This window comes from Castanea sativa, chromosome 2 (assembly GCF_040712315.1).
Source record: "Castanea sativa cultivar Marrone di Chiusa Pesio chromosome 2, ASM4071231v1".
In the NCBI taxonomy this organism is placed as follows: domain Eukaryota; kingdom Viridiplantae; phylum Streptophyta; class Magnoliopsida; order Fagales; family Fagaceae; genus Castanea; species Castanea sativa.
Genome location: NC_134014.1, coordinates 698,747 through 719,647, shown reverse-complemented (window position 1 = coordinate 719,647; position 20,901 = coordinate 698,747). Strand labels below are relative to the sequence as shown.

Here is a 20,901-nt window from a genome sequence, read left to right as displayed (position 1 = left end):
CTTTCTCCTTCCCTTTGTCAGACAGACGCGACTTCTTTGACACGGGAGTGGGGATCTCTTCAATCGAAGTTGCAGGAGAATTCATCCTCGTTGTCTCAGTGCTAGAGACGAGGGGAGCAACAGAGGAACTCTTCCCTGTGACACTCACCACTTTCTTTCCTATGTTGGACAATGGTTCGTCCTTCTTTGATCTCATCTTTGCATACAAATCCTTGTTGAACTTGGTTGTCATCCTTATGAAGACGAAAATACTTGTTGAAAGGAAAGAGAAGAGGAGAAATCATGCAAGAAAAACCGACACTGATGAGCCAAGCACTTACTCTTTTTTCCCTTGATTTTGAGATTGCGCAAGACAAAGGCAAATGGTTTTGGGCCAAGACAATAAAAGGAGAGAGTCCTCGAGTCCACCAGATCGTCCCAATCCTCGATTGTCTTTGCGTATTCAATTACTTTTTCCACTCGCTCTTTATACCTGCTTTTAAGCTTGAGACGTTTCTTGACTGCACAAGATAATGGACGAAGGAATTAAAGACTGAAGAAGCAAACACCATAAAACTCAAATAATAAAAGGAAATAATGATGCACCTAAGGTTGGGGTTCCCCACCAACGAGGTAACCTCGCGAGTTCACCCCAAACCCCTCCGGAGGAAGTCTCAAAGTCATCCCCAGACACAAAGAAAAACCTGGACTTCCAATACTTGAAAGACGAAGGTAAACTCCGGACGATCCTGGTCCTCCTCTCCCAAGAAACCAACTCATAGTACCTGTATTCCTTGGATTCTTTCAAACGATACAAATAGACGAGCTCGTCTACTTTAAGCACACCACCGTCCATAGCGGCCAGCCATATCTCCATATAGCTGACCACTATCCTCTAGGAATTGGGCATGAGCTGCCCTGGAGCAATGCCAAAGCGGTCTAACAGCTCCATAAAGAATGGGTGGACAGGGAACCTCAACCCACAGACGAAGGCAGATTCGTAAAAGCAGACCTCCTCAGGAAAGAAATGACACGCCCGATCTTCCTCATTGGGCAAATGGACCCTAACCGCTCCGGGAATTGGAACCTATCCTTAAATCTACCTAATGTCTCAGCATCCAGCCCACACACCTCCTTGAGGGCATGAAAAGCCCTAACCTCTCGAAGAGTGGAAACGGCTATATCTCCTTCCACTGGGTCATCGCTAGACGACAACCCAGTCTCAAGTTCACTAGACCTAACCTCAGACATCCTCGCCTACTCCCTCACCAAGTTCTCAAAGCAATCGATTAACTGACGAAGCAAAGGCAACAAATCAGCCAAGGCAATGCTCAGACTGTTACTCTCAAAGACGAAATCCTCAAGATATGGAAAAACCCCTAGAGACCCTCCTAAACGCGCAAAAAGGAAAGAGATTGAGGGGCAAGCTGTCCAAACCTCAAAAGTACTAACCATGGAAAAACCAAAGAAACCAAACCAAAAGACAAATCCTAAAAACCAAAAAAAAAATCCCAGAAACCAACACAGAAGAAGAAGGAGAGGAAATCAGAAATTCACCACGGTATATGACTGTAAAAGAGAAGAATCGAAAGAAGAAAAGGGGGGACATACCTCAAGTGGAGAACGTAGAAAACTCCTCCTCACACCGGCTTAGAGAAAAGTCACAGAGAAAGAGATCGGAAAAGATACTCAAAGCAATGATAGGGAATTTGAAAAGATAAAAAGGAAAGAGGAGAAAAGATGCAGTTTTAAAACAAAGCCTAGAAAACCGAAAATCAGCGGGAAACCCAAGAGTCATACAATGGGAATAGTAACCGCACCAACCAGAATGCACCACGTGGCCACGACCAGTATGGTGCCGCCACTATGCTTTTAATGCGGCGCGAAACCCCAAGAGTCACCTGCAGTTCAATAAACCTTTCATATTCTATGGTCGTCATGACGACCACAGAATCCGAGGGCATCTAATGGAACTAACGAAATAAACTACAGACGAGTTCAATACGACAGACGAGACTGCACTCTGAGACGAGCCTAAGCAAGTGTCCACGTCACTGACGAGAATATCAGGATCATTCAATACCACCAATAATGCCCTGAACAGTTACAAAACCAGCTGGATAGACCGTTGAGGGCATATTAAAACCTCATTACTCAGCTAGAAGCGTTACCAAGAAAGGCATTAACATCACAATATCAACCACAACAGCTAGAATCCAGAGCAACATATATAAAGCTCTCACATTGCCAACACAAGGTACAGATACACTTACAAGATATACTAAATTATTCTTACATATTGTTATAAACTCTCTTGTACTAACTTTGGCATCGGAGGCGTTGTGGCAGCCACCACACCGGTGACCATTTTAGGGAATTGTTGCTCCCCCCGCGACGCAAGCGAACACCCGACTCCATCTGGATGAACTCACTACAACTGACGAACCTTTGCTTCATCAGCTATAACAAAGGCATCATTGAAGATTTTCCTCAATCTCAAGTTGTATAAGAGCTTCCTAGTTCTTGGATGCATTTCCATCTTTCTAGGAAACAAACAGAGACATTCGAGTGGGAAAAAAAATATTAACAATAGATAACATGAAGAAAATAATCACAAATGCTAATATATCATCCATTTATGCGAAGGACAAAAGGCAATTTGGAATCAGTCATTGTCAAATATGTTATTTTCCTCTTTGTGCTCTTTTTCAATTTTATGAGGTCTAGTTCCTAACCAAAAGAAGGGAAGGATTATTTGAATTTTACTTTAAAGCAAACAAACCATGTGCGTTACCATCAATGTTTTTGTATAAAGAGACTTTTTTTTAGGAAATGTGAAGTGGAGTGGTTGAGAGAGAGAGAGAGAGAGAGAGAGAGATTACCTTTGCTATTGCTTTTTCTTATTAATTTGAGATTAAGTTTTTGCTTTGGTCACTTCTATTAGAGATTGATAAAATAGAGATACCTAGTATGCTTCTAATTTTAAGGGATAAGGATAAGGAATAAGTGTTATAAATTTAGTAACTGTTCTATTATCTTTTATTGTAATTTAAAATTTTTTTTAAAAAAAAGTTGTGAGTAGAAGAATTTTATGGGAGATAGTTAGGAAAAATTGATTGTTTAAACTTTAGCTAAAATTTAGGATTTTAAAAAAAATTTAAAAATTGTTTTATATATATATGAGTCTGAATTTGGTAAGGATAGAGTATAAAACTCATGTTTTACATCATCTAATAAAAGAATGTCATATTAGCTTTTTACTTAAAACTCAATACATCCTACCACACATAATAACATTTCAATAAACTCATAATTAAGTTGGATTTTCAAATGATTATTAGAATTAATTGAGTGTGATTATGCCTATTATTTAATATGTAATATGATGATGTGATATGTTGGAATGAAAGGGATACAAATTTTGATTAAAATTTAATTAAAGTTTGTTTTTAAAAAAAAAGTTAAAGTTTAGAAGTTTTTAAATTAGCAAATTTATATATCCAACTCTATTATTTATGGTGAATTTGAAGGTATTTTAGGTATAAAAAATACGAGTAAGAAAATAGGAAAGCCCTTAAAGAATAGAGTAGACTATAGAAGTATAGATGGAGATATACTATTGTTTACATATATATATATATATATATATATATATATATATATATATATATATATATTAGCGTTTTAGAACTGTAAGAAGAAGTGGTCCTGCGATGTGATTGTGTTTCGGTGAATATTTTGTCATTTGTGTTGTTGTGATTCATTATTACACGCTGCACTGCACAGGCACAGCCTTCAACGTACGTGTTACTTTGGTTTGGATATTGATGGCCTAACCTAAAGTTCATAGATGTCAGTTTTATTGTTTAAACTATTAATATATTTCACAACCAAAAAAAAAAAAAAAAAAGACTATTAATGTTGCCACCAGCAAGATTTTGAATTAGATTTATCAATTCTTCACTTTTCAACGAGTTTGAATGCAAACGGAATGATGCTTCACTAATACAGGAGCAAAGGAAAGTTAAATATAAAAAACTTTTAATATAAAAGTAAATAAAACATTATTATATATATATATATATATATATATATATATATATATATATACACACACACAAATTAGTACTATCTTTTTTTTTTTTTTTTTTTTTGAAAACCATAAAAATTATATCTTTAATTTAATTTTTTACAATATTTTTTCAGCAAAAAATCTACACCAAAGTGTTTTTTTTTTTAATTTTTTTTACATAGTTTAAGACTTTTTTTTATCAATTAATTAGTGAAGTGTGAACTATATTTTAAATTGAGTAATGTTACAGACTTACAGACAAACTATTTTACAACATTTTTACAAACTGCTTATGTAGATTTAGCATTTTTCAAATAAGTATTGGTAAATAGAAATATGATGTTAGTAATGGGTCAAAATTAGAACTAGTAAGAATTTATCACATCAATAGTTTATAAAAATATTATAAAATAGTTTGTCTCTATAGTATTATTATTTTAAATTATGTATGATCATTACATTTCAATAATTTTTGTGTGTAACGGTTCCAAACTCTTGGACACAAAAATCAGCATATTGTCTAGTGGCAAAGAAGAAATCCTTATCATCCTTGTTCTCCAAATTTAAAATAAGATGGAGCTTTTGTTTATATAAAAGTAGTAACTTTATTAATACTTATATACATTTTAAATGTTTTTTTTTAAATGAGGTATACATAGTGGATGTTCGTTTCACTTGTCACGTATTGGGTTAAAGGAAAACTATATCCATATTTAATTGTCCATGCTTCTAAATTGTGACTTTCCATTAAGTTTTACCTAATCAGTAAACAATAATGTTAGCACCAATCACAAATTTGCAATACCCCACCTTAACAACCACCAAGCATTAGTCCTAAACTTAAAGGGTTAGTTATAAATCCTCATTAATTAGACTAATCAAGGTTGACTACGTGTATATTTTTTCAACATTTTATTTTATTCGAGTCATATTTTATGTTACTTCCTAATCTTCATGTCATTTTTTACGCTTCTACGAATGTTGCTTTTTGTCTCTTTTTTTTCTTCGTTTTTTTAGTAAATAGTAATACTTATTAGAACACACGAAAATAATATTATTAGTATTTTAATAAGTATTAGTTGTGTGTATCTAATGTTCGCTATTTATAACCCCAGTTTACAACTACAAAAGTTAGGTCCTTTTGCAGTTATACTCTGGTTAAATAATGTATTATAAACCCGGTTTAAAACACTAATATTACTATTTTCGTGTGTTCTAATAAGTTTAACTGTTTACTAAAAAAAAAAAGAGATGCTTATCCTACATTGGTTGTGTGTGTCTAGTGTATGCTATTTATAACCCCAATCTACAATTACAAAGGTTAGACTTTTTTGTAGTTGTACTCTGGTTAAATAATGTATTCTAAACCCGGTTTAAAACACTAATATTACTATTTTTATGTGTTCTAATAAGTATTACTGTTTACTAAAAAAAAGGGTTATTTATCCCACATTGGTTGTGTGTACATGTTTAGTGTCCGCTATTTATAATCTCAACGTACAATTACAAAGGTTAGACCCTTTTGTAGTTGTACTCTGGTTAAATAATGTATTATAAACTTGGTTTAAAACACTAATATTACTATTTTCCTTCATTTTTTTTATACAAGATAGAATTTCTACTCTAACCTAATATAAGTGTATATGTGTGTGAAGCTCCCTTCTGGAGACTTGAACCCCGACCCTTGCCCCCCACATCCCACAAACACTTATACTTGTGGAGTGATCAACGCACCAAGGGTGTGTGGTGGTATTTTTCCTTCATTTCTAGGATGTTCCCAGAGTTATTGATCAATCAATTAGTATAACGTTTGAACATTGAAGCAATGAATTTGGCACACCTACGCCAAGCAAAGCTCTATAAATTTAATGCTAATCAAACTTAATAAAACCTATTACATTTAGTATTTTAGGGCATTTTTCTCTTTTTGTTTTTTCCTTCTTGATAATTTAACAGTTACATTAGAAGAGAAGATTTAAAGTTTAATTTTGATAATGGAAACATCATGAATTGATTATAATTTCATTTTTTACATCAGATTTCAATTGGTCTCAATTGAGGCCCTCTAATTAGTTACCATGTTAAAAGTTGAGTGAGAGAGTTAGGTGCTCACATCTTCTTCATGAATTTGTTCACTAGATGTGGATCCAATAAAAATGGGGCTCAACTCCATGACATAATGGCACAATATTATAATACAAGTTGATGTGATCTACTCCTCAAAAGAAAAAAGAAAAGAAAAAGTTGATGTGATCCATGCTTATAATAATATTATGCTGATAAGATATTTATGCGAACAGCCTTCCTTACTTCATACCTTCCATTAAGCTCCAATTGTACAAAGCTCCAATATTCCGTGATTGTGCTTTAACACATGGCAGTTTTCCGTTGTTCGAATCTGGTATATATGTGATAGTTAGAGCATTTGTATCAAGTGTGTTAAATGTGTTAAATGTGTTAATATAACATATTTGACACACTAAATACTAAAAATCCTCCCTTATGAGATGTGCTAAATGTCAAAATATTTGGCACATATGAACAGTGGTGTTTCAAATATGACACCGTACGGATTGGTGTGTTATATGAAAATATTAATTTTTTAATAATTTTCTCTCTCCTCTGTCATTTTATCTTTCTTTTTTTTTCGTCTCCCTCACTTTCTCTCAGCCGTTTTGTCTCCTCTTTCTCTCTCTATCTCAGCCTCTCTCACAATCCACCACAGTGATCGCTCCACCAACCGGCTTGCCTCCGCCACTCACCAGCAGCTCACCTCCTCCACTCGCCAAGCAGCTCGCCTCTCCTCCAACGCCAACGCCACTCGCTTCCCTTGATGCCGCTCGCCAAGCAGCTTGCTTTGCCTCTGTCGCTCCAAGCAACCTGCCTTCGCCGAAATCTGCCCGATCTCACTAAGATCTAATTCCCCTTATTTGTTTGGATTGTTTATGGTTGATTTTGGGGATTGGATCTGGTTTGAGAAATTGGATCGAAGGATAACAATGATTTGGGATTGGATTGTTTGATTTGGGATGGGTTTTGAGGTTTGTGAATGTGGTGGGTTGTTGTGGATTTTTTTTTTCGGTTGTGTTTTTTTTTTTTTTAAGGGGGCGTTGGTGGATGTGGGTTTGTGCTGGTGGTGGTTGTCGACGTTGTTGCGGCAGTGGTGGTGGTTGTGCCGTTGTTGCTAGTGTTGTTACTAGTGTTGTTGTTGTTGAGGATGGGAGGAGATAATATATTATTTTAATGTATTGTAAATATTATTTTAATGAATAGGATTGAAGGATAAGACATCTGATAAATGAGATGTTGTATAATGATGTGATAAAATGATAAAGTAGGTGTTTGATGTGTCAAAATGACATTTTTTTTTTTAAACATCTAATGAGGATGCTCTATAACTACCATTTATTTTGAGAGATTAAAAGTATCAATATATATAAGTAAAACGGTAATTTTTTTTTTTTTAAAGTTTAATAGTATTGTGGTGCAACAACTATTGTATTGTATCTCAATCCAGTTTAGTAGTTATTTAGGAATACAAAAATTTGTATCCTCTTTTTTTTAAAATTTTTTTATTAAGGCAGTAATTTATGAATAAAGCAATATTATTATTCATCAACCCACTATTGATATAACTTTATATATACTAACACATGTACATATATGTCACTTCAATGATTGTAAAATATAAATACAAAATCTTATGTCGAATTTTTTTTTTTTGTTTTTTTTTTTTTGAGAAGGATGTCCAAAATTTTAGTTGAAAGAAAATCCCAAAAAATTCTATTGTTTAGGATTGGCTAATCACTGTCATTCATAACTTGTATACATTAATACATGCAACTCATCAACCTACCGATTGATTCAAACATTTATGATTCAAATTCCACTCCCCTATTGTAATTATCATATTAATATTAAAAAAAGGATTAGCTAATAGCTAGTTAGGCCCAGTTTTTAATAATCTTATTTAGTTTATTTGATTTATATAAAAATATCATATTTAAGTATAATTTATTTTTATTTACAATTGTTTTACACAAAATAATCCAATAAAACTAACTCATCATCCAGATACAATTTAAGATCTTAAATATTAGAAATATTAGTAACCTTGAAATAATCCAACAAGGCCAAGATCTTCCAAAGATTAGAGATTTCAATTAATATTTTCTATGGTAGTTGATGTTTTAATATTTTATTAATTCAATACTTTCAATGGATTTATATATTTTTTAATATTTTAAAATTTTTAATTAAAATTTTTTTCTTTTCCTATATATATATATATATATATATATATATATATATATATTCAAGTGAATATTCAATAAATATTAATCAAAATTTGATTTTAATTGCACTTTAAAATAAGAACCAAACAATGACAAATAAAAAGTAAGTGTGTGAGATAGTTTATATATATATATATATATATATATATATATATATATATATATATATATATATATATTACTTAATGTTTCTAATACTTGGACTAAGATATTTCTTGATTACTCAAGCCGAAGTCATTAGACTGGCTTGTGAAACCACAACAAGGACTTCAATAAGAACCAAAGAATGACAAATCCTTACTAACAGATACCTTGCTGAGAAAAAGAAATCTCAATTTGGACTTGAGTAAACTGGATTGGCCAAGGAGGCTCTAATGGTTAAGTCAATAAACTAGTAAGAGAAGAAGAATTGAAAATGATAGTATTAAAATGTGAGGCTGCATACCTTATTCAACATAATAGAGGAGGGTTTTTTTTAGTATATATGGTGTGCCTTATTTGGTGGGAAATTGCCTTAATTTAAATTGAATAGTAGACCTATTTTTTGAAATTTTTAATATTGGTTTGGATGAACTTATTTTCATCTCAAAATAGCATGTACAATCTTGTAAAATACACCTTTTAAAATACAAAACATGCACTCACACAATAAACAAATATGGGATATTTGAGATACTATAACTTTTGTTGCATAAACTTTACAGGTTGATGTGTCACCAATCATTAAAAAAAATCTTAAATATTCATTTATCAAGTTATCGAAGTAATACCAATCATATTTATTATTAGGTCTAACTATTTTGTTGGGAAATTTGTAATATTTTTTAAAATTAAATAAATGGATGAAAATAAACTTTCTTCTGAAAACACACTTATACGTGCAATCACACTCTACAACCTTTTTGTCTTTGAGGCTGGACACTAGACTAAATAAATGTTAAAGAGGGTCACTGCCCAAATAGCTTTCCCAAAGGAGAAAGAAATGAGGCATTGAGAAGGGAGAAAAATGACTCATTGCCTATTTCGGTTTTCTTTGCACCATCACTTTCTCATCTAATCTTGTCATGTCTGTCTAAAAAAAAGAAAGCCAAAAAAAAAAAAAAAAGATAAAAATATTATCAACTATAAGGGCACGGTTTGCTCCCAAAGCCCAAAAAAAATGTCAATGGTCCAAAGAGTCCAAATCAATGAATTTGTAGAGAATGAGCTTGAAACTAAACTTTCAATGAGTTAAGTGTATAATGATCACAGTAGGTTAGTTGCTATTTGGAAAGCATGAAACAAACAGTTTTGAGCAAGGAAAATCCTCTTAGGCAAAGTTCGAGAAAGGTTGTTCTTATATATTTCTCTTAGACTTAACTAAAATTACAATTCTTCAGTGTAGAGTGATTTTCCCTTAGATTTTCTAATCCTCCCATTGTAATGGGTTTTTCTTCTTTATATTTCTCTTCTTCACCCCATCTTAACCCTCCACGTGTAGATCAGATTGCTGACTTTGATACTTGTCCTATCAGCATGTTGGGTTTTATGAAGCCTAATTTATGTTTGATCCGATTGACGACCCGACCCGATTCGAATAATGTTGTGTGGTTTTTAATAGGAGATTTTCTGAGCTGAGGAGTATGAGGTTGCATGCTGGACTACCAAAAATTTTTTGGGCTGATGCTGTTAACACTGCAGCTTACTTGATAAACCGAGGACCATCAGTTCCTATGGAGTTCAGACTTCCTGAGGAGGTTTGGAGCGGTAAAGAGGTAAATTTTTTCCACTTAAAAGTTTTTGGTTGTGTTTCTTATGTTTATGTTGATTCTGATGCTCGTAGTAAACTTGATGCAAAGTCTAAAATATGTTTTTTCATTGGCTATGGTGATGAGAAATTTGGCTATAGGTTTTGGGATGAACAAAACAGGAAAAATCATGAGAAGTAGAAATGTGATATTTAATGAACAGGTTATGTATAAGGACAGGTCAACTGTAGTGTCAGATGTTACAGAGATAGATCAAGACAAATCTGAGTTTGTTAACTTAGATGAATTGACTGAAAGCACTGTTCAGAAAAGGGGTGAAGAAGATAAGGAGAATGTAGATTCACAAGTAGATCAGAATACACCTGTAGCTGAAGTCTGCAGATCTTCCAGGACCATTAGACCTTCACAGCGTTATTCACCTGCTCTAAATTATCTCTTGTTGACTGATGATGGTGAGCCAAAGTGTTATGATGAAGCCTTGCAAGATGAGAATTCAAGCAAGTGGGAGTTAGCCACGAAGGATGAGATGGATTCCTTGTTGGGGAATCAGACATGGGAACTGACTGAATTGCCAGCAGGAAAAAAGGCTTTGCACAACAAGTGGGTATACAGAATAAAGAATGAGCATGATGGCAGTAAACGTTACAAGGCCAGATTAGTTGTTAAAAGGTTCCAGCAAAAGCAGGGCATTGATTACATAGAGATATTTTCTCCAGTTGTGAAGACAACATTCCTTCATGGTGACTTGGAGGAAGACATTTACATGATTCAGCCAGAAGGGTTCATTGTTCAGGGACAAGAGAATCTAGTTTGCAAACTGAGAAAGAGCTTGTATGGCCTAAAACAAGCTCCTAGACAGTGGTACAAGAAGTTTGACAGTTTTACGCATAAAATTGGGTTCAAGAGATGTGAAGTTGATCACTGTTGTTATGTTAAATTTTTTGACAATTCTTGTATCATTTTACTGTTGTATGTGGATGATATGCTTATTACAGGGTCTGGCATTAAGGAGATTGATAATCTAAAGAATCAATTGTCAAAACAGTTTGCAATGAAAGATTTGGGAGCTGCAAAACAAATCCTTGGTATGAGAATCATTAGAGACAAGGCTAATGGTACATTGAAGCTTTCACAATCAGAGTATGTGAATAAAATTCTCAGTAGATTCAACATGAATGAAGTTAAACCAGTAAGCACACCCTTAGGTAGTCATTTCAAACTAAGCAAGGAACAGTCACCGAAGACAGAAGAAGTAAAGGACTATATGAGCAAGGTGCCCTATGACTCAACTATTGGCAGCTTGATGTATGATATGGTGTGTACAAGGCCAGACATTGCACATGCAGTTGAAGTTGTGAGCAGATTCATTAGTAGGCTAGGAAAGCAGCATTGGGAGGCAGTCAAGTGGATTTTGAGATCTAAGGAGTTCATCAGATACATGTCTTTGCTTCACAGGTGCAAAATTGAAACTGCAGGGTTATGTAGATGCTGATTTTGCTGGTCATATTGATAGTAGAAAGAGTACTACTGGGTTTGTATTTACTCTGGGTAGTACAGCTATATCTTGGGCCTCAAACTTGCAAAAGATTGTTACTTTATCTACTACAGAAGCTGAGTATGTTGCAGCAACAAAAGCTAGAAAGGAGATGATTTGGCTACATGGTTTCTTGGATGAATTGGGTAAGAAGCAAGAGATGGGCATTCTACATAATAACAGTTAGAGTGTAATTTTTCTTGCTAAGAATTCAGCTTTTCATTCAAAGTCGAAGCATATACAAACAAAATACCATTTTATCCGGTGCCTTGTTGAAGATAAGCTGGTAATACTTGAGAAGATTTGTGGATCTAAGAACTCGGCAGACATGTTGACTAAGGGTGCCACTATTGAGAAGCTGAAGCTGTGTACAGCTTCAGTTGACCTTCTAGCTTGAGGACAGGACGATGAGTTGTAGGGATGAGGGATTGTGTTTGGAAGATAGCGGCTGATGTTGGTGATTAAACTAGTCTCCAAGTGGGAGATTTGTTGGGCTTTGTGGAGCCTAATTTATATTTGATCTGGTTGACGACCCGACCCGACTCGAATAATATTGCGTGGTTTTTAATGGGAGATTTTCTGAGGCTTAGTCTATGGAACTGAGGCTTGGGCCGACAGGCCTAAGTCGGAGCGCTCATGGACAAGCCTTCTGGGGGTCTGGGGGTAACGCCCCTGGGAAAAAAATTTTGCCCATTATGTAGCCCATTATGTATCCTATGCGCAGGAGGTAAAAGACGCAGTTTTGTCATTAGGGTTTTTTTATGTCGTTGTCGGTTTTGAGAAAGAAAAAGGAATTGTAACCGCACTCTGTATTTTTCCCTGATAATAGTGAAATCTCTGCAACTCCGTGGACGTAGGCAAATTGTCGAACCACGAAAATACTGTCTTGTGCGTGTATTTACTTTTTCTTTGGCGTGTGTTTTTTCTCCATATTTTATTCTCATAGGTTTAGGATTTCATGGAAATTCCCTACACAGCACATTCTTAAAATCTTTGTGGGTAGCTATAAGGTTGAATGTTACTGTTTAGGTATCACCTCCACATTAATGCGGCAAGGGAGTTAGTTGCAAAGTATTCAATGCGGTGGTAGCAGCTTTCTTCTCAAATATTTCTCAGCTCTCTTTTGTCTTATCCTCACCTGATGTTTATCCTTGCTAGTATGATCGTTTGGTGCCTTATTTTTTACGAAAAGTCGGACTTATGACCTCTACTTTGTTTAGCCGATAAGGTACTTCTCCTCGGATAACATTTTCAGTTCCTTAAGACCGAACACCTTCCACGAACCACTATTTTTTAGGTCTCCATCACTATTACCTCTCCTCGGACTACTTAAAGTCCTTAGGCATGACCCAAGGCCGAATACCCATATTTGGATCTTTTATCCCTACACCATCTATTTATAAATTCAAGACGTCCTATTTACGTTTTACTTCCTTATTTCTAAGTGATTTCTAGCTCCTCTCCCCATTCTTGACCTTCATAAGTTCTTTCTTACTCTTCTTATTTCCAGGCTTTGTTCTACAAGGTCAGTTCATATTTATTGCTTATTCTTCTATGTTGGTATAGATGGCACTATATCTTCTGATTCCTCCTTATATATAAATCCAATCTTTCTTTTTTCTACTTATATTATAGCTGTTACTATTATTCTCAACATTCATTCCAAGAACCCCATTTGGAAGAAACACAATTTTATGATCTATCAATAGCTTACCTTGAGAAGTTGAGGTTCGGCTGCATTGTTGCTGTTCCACCTGCATATATAGTGATTAGGCACCAAAAAACAAATCAAACCCAGATCACAGTTTATCCTCTTTGTGGGTATTTAATCATGAATCCTCAAGGCCGAGTGAAGGAAAAGTTTAGAGAAGCAAGTTCATCTTTTTCAGGCACCCCGTCCTCATCTATGGTTCAGCCTCCTCAGCCAATGGAGGGAATTCATGAAACAGGCCCTCCTCCTTTTCTTACCAAAACCTATGACATCATTGAGGACTCGACCACAAATCATGTTGTTTCATGGAGTAGAGGGAACAACAGCTTTGTTGTGTGGGATCCTCAGGCATTTGCCATGACTCTTCTTCCCAGATACTTCAAGCACAACAATTTCTCTAGCTTTGTCAGGCAGCTTAACACTTACGTAAGTTTTTTTTTTTTTTTTTTTATAACCAAGAATGAATGATAAAGTTATCTTTTTTGATAAGTGTTACAATAATTTTACATGTTTATGTTCACAGACAACTAGAATGAATCTGCTATTTTTGTTATATGTTGATAGATTTTAATCATTTGATTGGTCTCTCCTTTTTCTCTTTGTTTAATGGGTTACTTAATTTGGACATTTTGGTTGTTTAATGACTTCAAAAGCAAAGTATTATTAAGCTGATTTAGCATACGGTCATTGCTGCCTCGTAAAAGTTGTTAAAAACTTAGATGTTTCAGTGTTATAATGTGTAGCTATTGAAGGCTCTTAGATTTAGTACAATTCTCCATTGAATGTTACAATGAACTTCTTTCTGAATGTGACCATGAAGAAGGACTTTCGTTTATGTAGGGCTTTAGGAAGGTTGATCCAGATAGATGGGAGTTTGCTAATGAATGGTTTCTAAGAGGACAAAAGCGTCTTTTAAAGAATATTAGGAGAAGGAGAACATTTCAACTTCAGGGTTCACAGCAGGCTCTGGATGCTTGTGTTGAAGTTGGAAGTTTTGGATTAGATGGAGAAATTGATCGGCTGAAGCGTGACAAGCAGGTTCTAATGGTGGAATTGGTGAAGCTTAGACAGCAACAACAAAATACTAGAAATTACATCCAATCAATGGAGTATAGACTTAGAAAGACAGAAAGGAAACAGCAACAGACGATGAATTTCTTGGCAAGAGCAATGCAAAATCCAAACTTTTTACAACAATTAGCTCAGCAGAAGGACAGAAGAAAGGAACTCCAAGATGCAATAACGAAGAAGAGAAGGCAACCTATTGATCAAGGGCCTAGTGACCTTGAAATTGGCGTTTTAGGCCAAGGTGGAGAAGGAAACTTTGTTAAGGTTGAGCCTCATGATTTTGGTGATGTGTCTGAGTTTGAAGTTTCAGAGCTGGATAGACTTGCTATGGACATGCATGGACTAACTGAAAGCCAAAATAACCCAGGGGAAGAACATATAGAGAGAGGAGGGGAACATGAAAGTAGAGATATGATTAAGGACTTTGATGAGGGGCTTTGGGAAAATTTGCTAAGTATTGAAGAAGAAATTGGTATAATGGGTGTTGGTCAAGAAAATGATGAAGATTTAGATGTGTTGGCTGAGTATATGGGGTACTAGGTATTTAGTTCTAAATGAGAAAAGACATCTCATATATTAGATATATGTATTCTCTCTTTTAAAGTGTGTGACTTTATAATATATGAGTATCTCATATATTGAATATGTCTTTTTTCTTTTACAATGTGCAGGTCTTATACAATATATTATAGAGTCACACGCTTTTAGAAGAAAAATGCATATATCTTATATCTTATATTTAAGATGACTACTGCCTAATTAGAGAATCAATAACTGGGTTGTTTTTATTTGTTTCTCCAATGAGCTAGGTGTGGTGGGAGTCCTCCCTAGATATCTAATCTGACTATCCATTTTCTTGTTTGTTGTTTATTTAGGTCTTGGTTGCAAAATCCATGAAATATTAGGTTCCTTTCAATATCATGTCTCTTCGATCTCCATCTCCTCGCTATGGACATGCATGGACTAACTGAAAGCCAAAATAACCCAGAGGAAGAACATATAGAGAGAGGAGGGGAACATGAAAGTAGAGATATGATTAAGGACTTTGATGAGGGGCTTTGGGAAAATTTGCTAAGTATTGAAGAAGAAATTGGTATAATGGGTGTTGGTCAAGAAAATGATGAAGATTTAGATGTGTTGGATGAGCATATGGGCTACTAGGCATTTAGTTCTAATTGAGAAAAGACATCTCATATATTAGATATATGTATTCTCTCTTTTAAAGTGTGTGACTTTACAATATATAGGTATCTCATAAATTGAATATATGCCTTTTTTCTTTTGCAATGTGTAGGTCTTATACAATATATTATAGAGTCACACGCTTTTAGAAGAAAAGTACATATATCTTATATCTTATATCTTATATTTGAGATGATTACTGCTTAATTAGAGAATCAATAATTGGATTGTTTTTATTTGTTTCTCCAATGAGCTAGGTGTGGTGGGAGTCCTCCCTAGATATCTAATCTGACTATCCATTTTCTTGTTTGTTGTTTATTTAGGTCTTGGTTGCAAAATCCATGAAATATTAGGTTCCTTTCAATATCATGTCTCTTCGATCTCCATCTCCTCTCTCTCTCTCTCTCTCCCCTAAAATAATTATATTTTTTGCTGGCGGTGATTAGTATGTTCGAATTGCTTGCTATCTTGATTTGTCATCTTGTTAAGAGTATTACCCGTACTAAATTGTATTGGTATTACCTGTATTACACTTGTACACTGTACAGTACTTATTATCATTACTGGTATTATTTGTGCTTTTTATTTATATATTATCTATATAAATGGGACAAAATATTTCTATTTATATTAATATTACACTTGTAATTTTCTAAAACTTCAGTAGTATGCTTCATCTTTTTTTTTTTTTTGAGAATCAGCTTTGTCTTATTTCCTATATGTAAGCCTTTAGTAAGTATGTTGCAAAAATATAAGTAAATGTTAAAGCCGTAGTCATTTATGCTTTATACATCACATGGATATAAGCCACCATAATCAAACCATATTAACCATTAATGTGTTTCCTTGTCACTCCTTTCCTTTTTTCTTTTTTTGTCTACATTAGTTTTTGTAAATCTGTTTTGGAGCAATCATATGCTTTGATATCATGATAAACTATTAATTAATAATTAGTACTACAAAAAGTTTATACTTTTAGAAATTTTAATTTAATAATTATTCTAACATTATCTCTTTATTTATTTATTTATTATTATTATAATATAGTAGGATATTATTTATTTAAGGTTTTTTTTTAGATATAGTTTCAACATATGGCGTCCGCTCCTAATAATTGTGTTCTTTATTATTAGATCAAAACATCAATTAGTTTTTGGTGTAGGTGTGAATTAAGTCTCAAATATCTTATTCAACTATCACAGACTTTAAGATATATTCTCATAAATAAGTAAACTATGGTTTTGTAGAATACAATGAACTATTGTAATTTATATTATATTGTGGTTTTAGGGTTACCATATTAAACTCAATGTATTCTTTTATATATAGAGAGAGTTACTTATAAAACGCAATTCATAATAATAACGATATTGTCATCAAAAACCTTTCTCTATAATTGTTGGTTGTCAAGCCAAATCACATTATTTCTTATTTCACTTTATCTTGTTGTTCTTTTACTCAAAATCCCACCAACAATTTTAATATTTTATTAAAATCACAATCTTGGCTATTCATCAACCTTAATTTTTGGTCACTTTTGCTGACAACATCAAAGCTCACTCCTAAGTTATAGGTCCATAAAAATCCCATCAAAATCTATACTTTTCAGATTTGTGTTGGTGCATCCTTTTAGAATTGTCGTTTAGGTGTTATATATATATATATATATATATATATATATATATATATATATATATATACACACATATATAAACACAATTCATAATAATAATTCATCATAAGAAAAAGCATAATAATAACGATGTAGTCATCAAAGACCTTTCTCTGTGATTGTGTTGTTAAGCCAAATCACATTAATTCTTATTTCATTTTATCTCGTTGTTCTTTTACTCAAAATTCCAAAAACAATTTTAATATTTTATTAAAACCACAATCTTTGCTATTCATCAACCTTAATTTTTGGTCACTTTTGCTGTCCACGTCAAAGCCCACACCCAAGTTCTAGGTCCATGAAAATCCCATCTAAATCTATACATTTCAGATTTGTGTTAGTGCATCCTCTTAGAATTGTCGTTTAGGTGTTGTACATGCCTTTAAGCATTGTCTCAATCCCAACTATGTGACTCATTATGGTTACACACATTGTTTCTTGATGTGAAGACATGCACCTTTCATGTGTCTCAAATACACTTAGAGCCCTCGCATGTTTGTTTTATCTTAGAGATGCATTGATCTGCTCTATTAGCTAAATTCCATATATCCTTGCTCAACACATTACATGTGTTGGAGACGAGCCATATTTAAATTTCTACTGTTGTGTAGAGTCTCTATATTCAAGTGTCTCTTACGTGTCTTTCTTTACCTAAACGACATACAATAAACGCTCTCTAAGACCGTTCTTGTACATACTTGACAAGACGGAGTCTTTCACATGCATCATGCATTTCAGAGATATCTTCATATTCAACAATGATCTTTTCTTCAAGCATTTCTTTGTGCTTCCCGATTAATTCAACTATGGTTTAGTGTTGGTTAGTGTAGTTTGAAAGTTACTATACTAAACCTATCTTGTGTAGTTTAATTTGAAGTTAATATACTAAACTTAATTTATTTTTATATACTTTCTATTAGTTTTCTTGTAACACACAATTCAAAATAATAAGATATATTTTTTGCCAGACCAAAATGTTAATTTTTTTTTTCCTTGCTTTTTCTCAACTCCCTCTCCCACTCTTTTTTTTTTTCTTTCACTTACAATGATATCACGTTAATTCTTTATTACGTGGTTTTCTTTTTCTTGAATTAGTTTGTATAATAGTAGGAAATTCAACCTCTCTGAAATGGGGTTAAAGCTATGTATAAACTACTTCATTCTCTCAAACACCCCAATTAAAGCTTTCAAATAATCAAGTACTATATCGATTTGACGAGACATTTTATGAGTATTTACTATGAAAGTAGCAGCTAGTGTTGCCAACTTGAGGAGGGTTGGCTTGAAAATAGTACATTAAAACCATAGCCCAGAGCCTAGGCGCTCGGACGACACGTTTCAGATCATGCGGCACTTTTTGTCTCAGCTTAATATTTTACAATTTCTTTTTTGCACTTTACGCTTTTCTAATAATCTTTTTTTTTTTTTGCTAATCACTTTTTCTAATAATCAGTTTCCTGAAGGTTGTGGAGTATGGTGGGTCTCGGTCAGCAAATTGATTAAAGGTTGTGGATTCGTTTCAAAACACGTTGAAGAAGTCGGTAGAAGTGTTTGGACTTTGATTAGGTGCGTGTTTTTTTATGTAAATGTATTCTCGTGAGCCGTACGTGTGTAGGATTATTAATAATTTGTGTTTAATTATAAAATATAAAAATTGTTCCTTTACAATCTAGGGCATTCCGGGGGTCACAAATCACAATAGTGAATAGACTCAAAAAGTGTTGACAGCGTCAATGTCTCTATTAATTTTGAAATGACCAATATTGACAGATGATGACAAAAATAGTCAAATAACCATTAGTTTTTAAAATTATTAATATTTTACCAACAAATATTTAGTAATTTATCACTTTTTTTTAACTTGAGTTTTTGAAACTCTAGTTTGATATAAAATTCTAATTCAAAAAAATGGAGTTTGATAAAAATGTCACACCCACTCGAGTTTACTGCTCTCGAGTACCATGCATGTAAGAGACACTTCTGAATTCCCACGGACCTCACACAATCATATATAAGTCACAATTGTTGACTTATCTCCCACAGTTGCATGCCTTTCTATCTCTTTTAATTTTTTTATTTTTTCAACTTCTATCTAAACATAGTAAAAGTGTTTGCAACACAGACTCACAGGGAATAAGTTTTATTTCACGAGTTTCATAAACTCGAGTTTCAAGTAGACTTTTTTTAAAAACTCGATTTTCGTAAATTCAAATTTCATGTCAAATTCAAGTTTCAAAAAAGTGGTACATGACTAAAATATTTCTTAAACATTGGTAAAACACTAATAATTTCAAAAAATAGTGGTATTTAGTTATTTTTGCTGACAGATCATTGTACATTCCCCAATATTAGAGCATTCCTAGCTAGAAATTCTATCATATTCTATTTTACCATCTCAAAATCAAAAAACTATTTTATCAATTATACCATACTATTTCACAATACTTTTAACATCCCAACTTTTATTTTACAATACTATACACTAAAATAATATAAATTATACAATAAAATAATAAACAAATTTTCTATCACTCCTCCTTTTTCATCTCTATCCCTACCTCTCTGAGTCTCTATCCCTCTCTCAACAACCAAAAAACCCAATCATCACCACACCACCACCCCCATGCCCACCAAAATCCAATCGAAACCAAAAACCCAAATTTAAAAAAAAAAAAACCACTAGATCACTGCCACATCCAACCCATTTGAACCCAAAAGATAAAAATCAATACATACCTCACTGCAAAACACACAAAACCCACACAAAACCCAAATCAACGTCGCTAGATCAAAACCCAGATTAAACACACACACACAAAACCCAAATCACTACCACATCCAGCCTCCGTCGCCGCTAGATCAATGCCGCCACCAACACTGCCACCATCGCATCACATCTAGCCCATCATTGGCAAGTAATCACAGCCCATCATCGGCGAAACCACTAGACCTATGGCGCCACCAGATCAACGTCGCCAACATCGCGCCACATCCAGCCCACCATCAGCAAAACCACTAAACCCATGGCGCCACCAGATCCACGCTGCCGCCAGACCCATGACCCACACCAGAATCGCCCACCGTGAGAGAGAGATGTGATGAGAGAGAAAGGCCATTGTGGAGAGAGAAAGGAGATGAGAAACAAAGAAAATAAAGTGAGAGAGAGTCAGATATGCATGTAGTGAATAAAAAAATTATTATTTAGTTTTACAATTGTGCTAAAGTATTACAGTACCTTCACAAATTTGTGACAGTACTATAGCACAGTTGTAAATTTTTTTAGTTTAGTATACAAGTCCGAATGTTGGGTGATTTTTCGGCTTTATTGCTAGATCATCCCTACATATCCCATTTGGCAGTCCCAATGGGAATGCTCTTAGGGCTACACCAAGAGAGAGAGATCCTAAATATTCCAGTGTGAACATGTAAATTTGTCCCCACTTGACTTGAGTCTATCTGAATATAATACATTTGTACAACAATTGAGTTTTCCAAATTCTAGGAAAAAACCACTCCATGTTAATCTCTTTCAAGTATTATGTTTGGAATAATTTTTAGGTACTCCCGGAGTACGGAAAATGGTGCTTCTTTCTCTCACATTCATGATAGAGTCCACTCATTAAATTTATGGTGGACCCCA

The 20,901-nt window shown here is 33.9% G+C and overlaps 1 protein-coding gene across 1 annotated transcript; it reads left to right on the top strand.

Moving 5' to 3' along the window:
* The first annotated feature begins 13,459 nt into the window (after positions 1 to 13,459).
* Positions 13,460 to 14,947, top strand: LOC142625690 (heat stress transcription factor A-6b-like). The gene is made up of 2 exons (XM_075799372.1): positions 13,460 to 13,765; positions 14,180 to 14,947. The coding sequence occupies exons 1-2, from the start codon at positions 13,460 to 13,462 to the stop codon at positions 14,945 to 14,947; spliced, it is 1,074 nt and encodes a 357-aa protein (XP_075655487.1).
* The last annotated feature ends 5,954 nt before the right edge of the window (positions 14,948 to 20,901 follow it).

Excerpts from the sequence above, each read along its gene's own strand:
- LOC142625690 (XM_075799372.1), top strand. The coding sequence starts at position 13,460 with ATGAATCCTCAAGGCCGAGTGAAGGAAAAGTTTAGAGAAGCAAGTTCA. Across the intron at positions 13,766-14,179 it reads TCAGGCAGCTTAACACTTAC|GGCTTTAGGAAGGTTGATCC; the intron begins GTAAGTTTTTTT and ends TCGTTTATGTAG.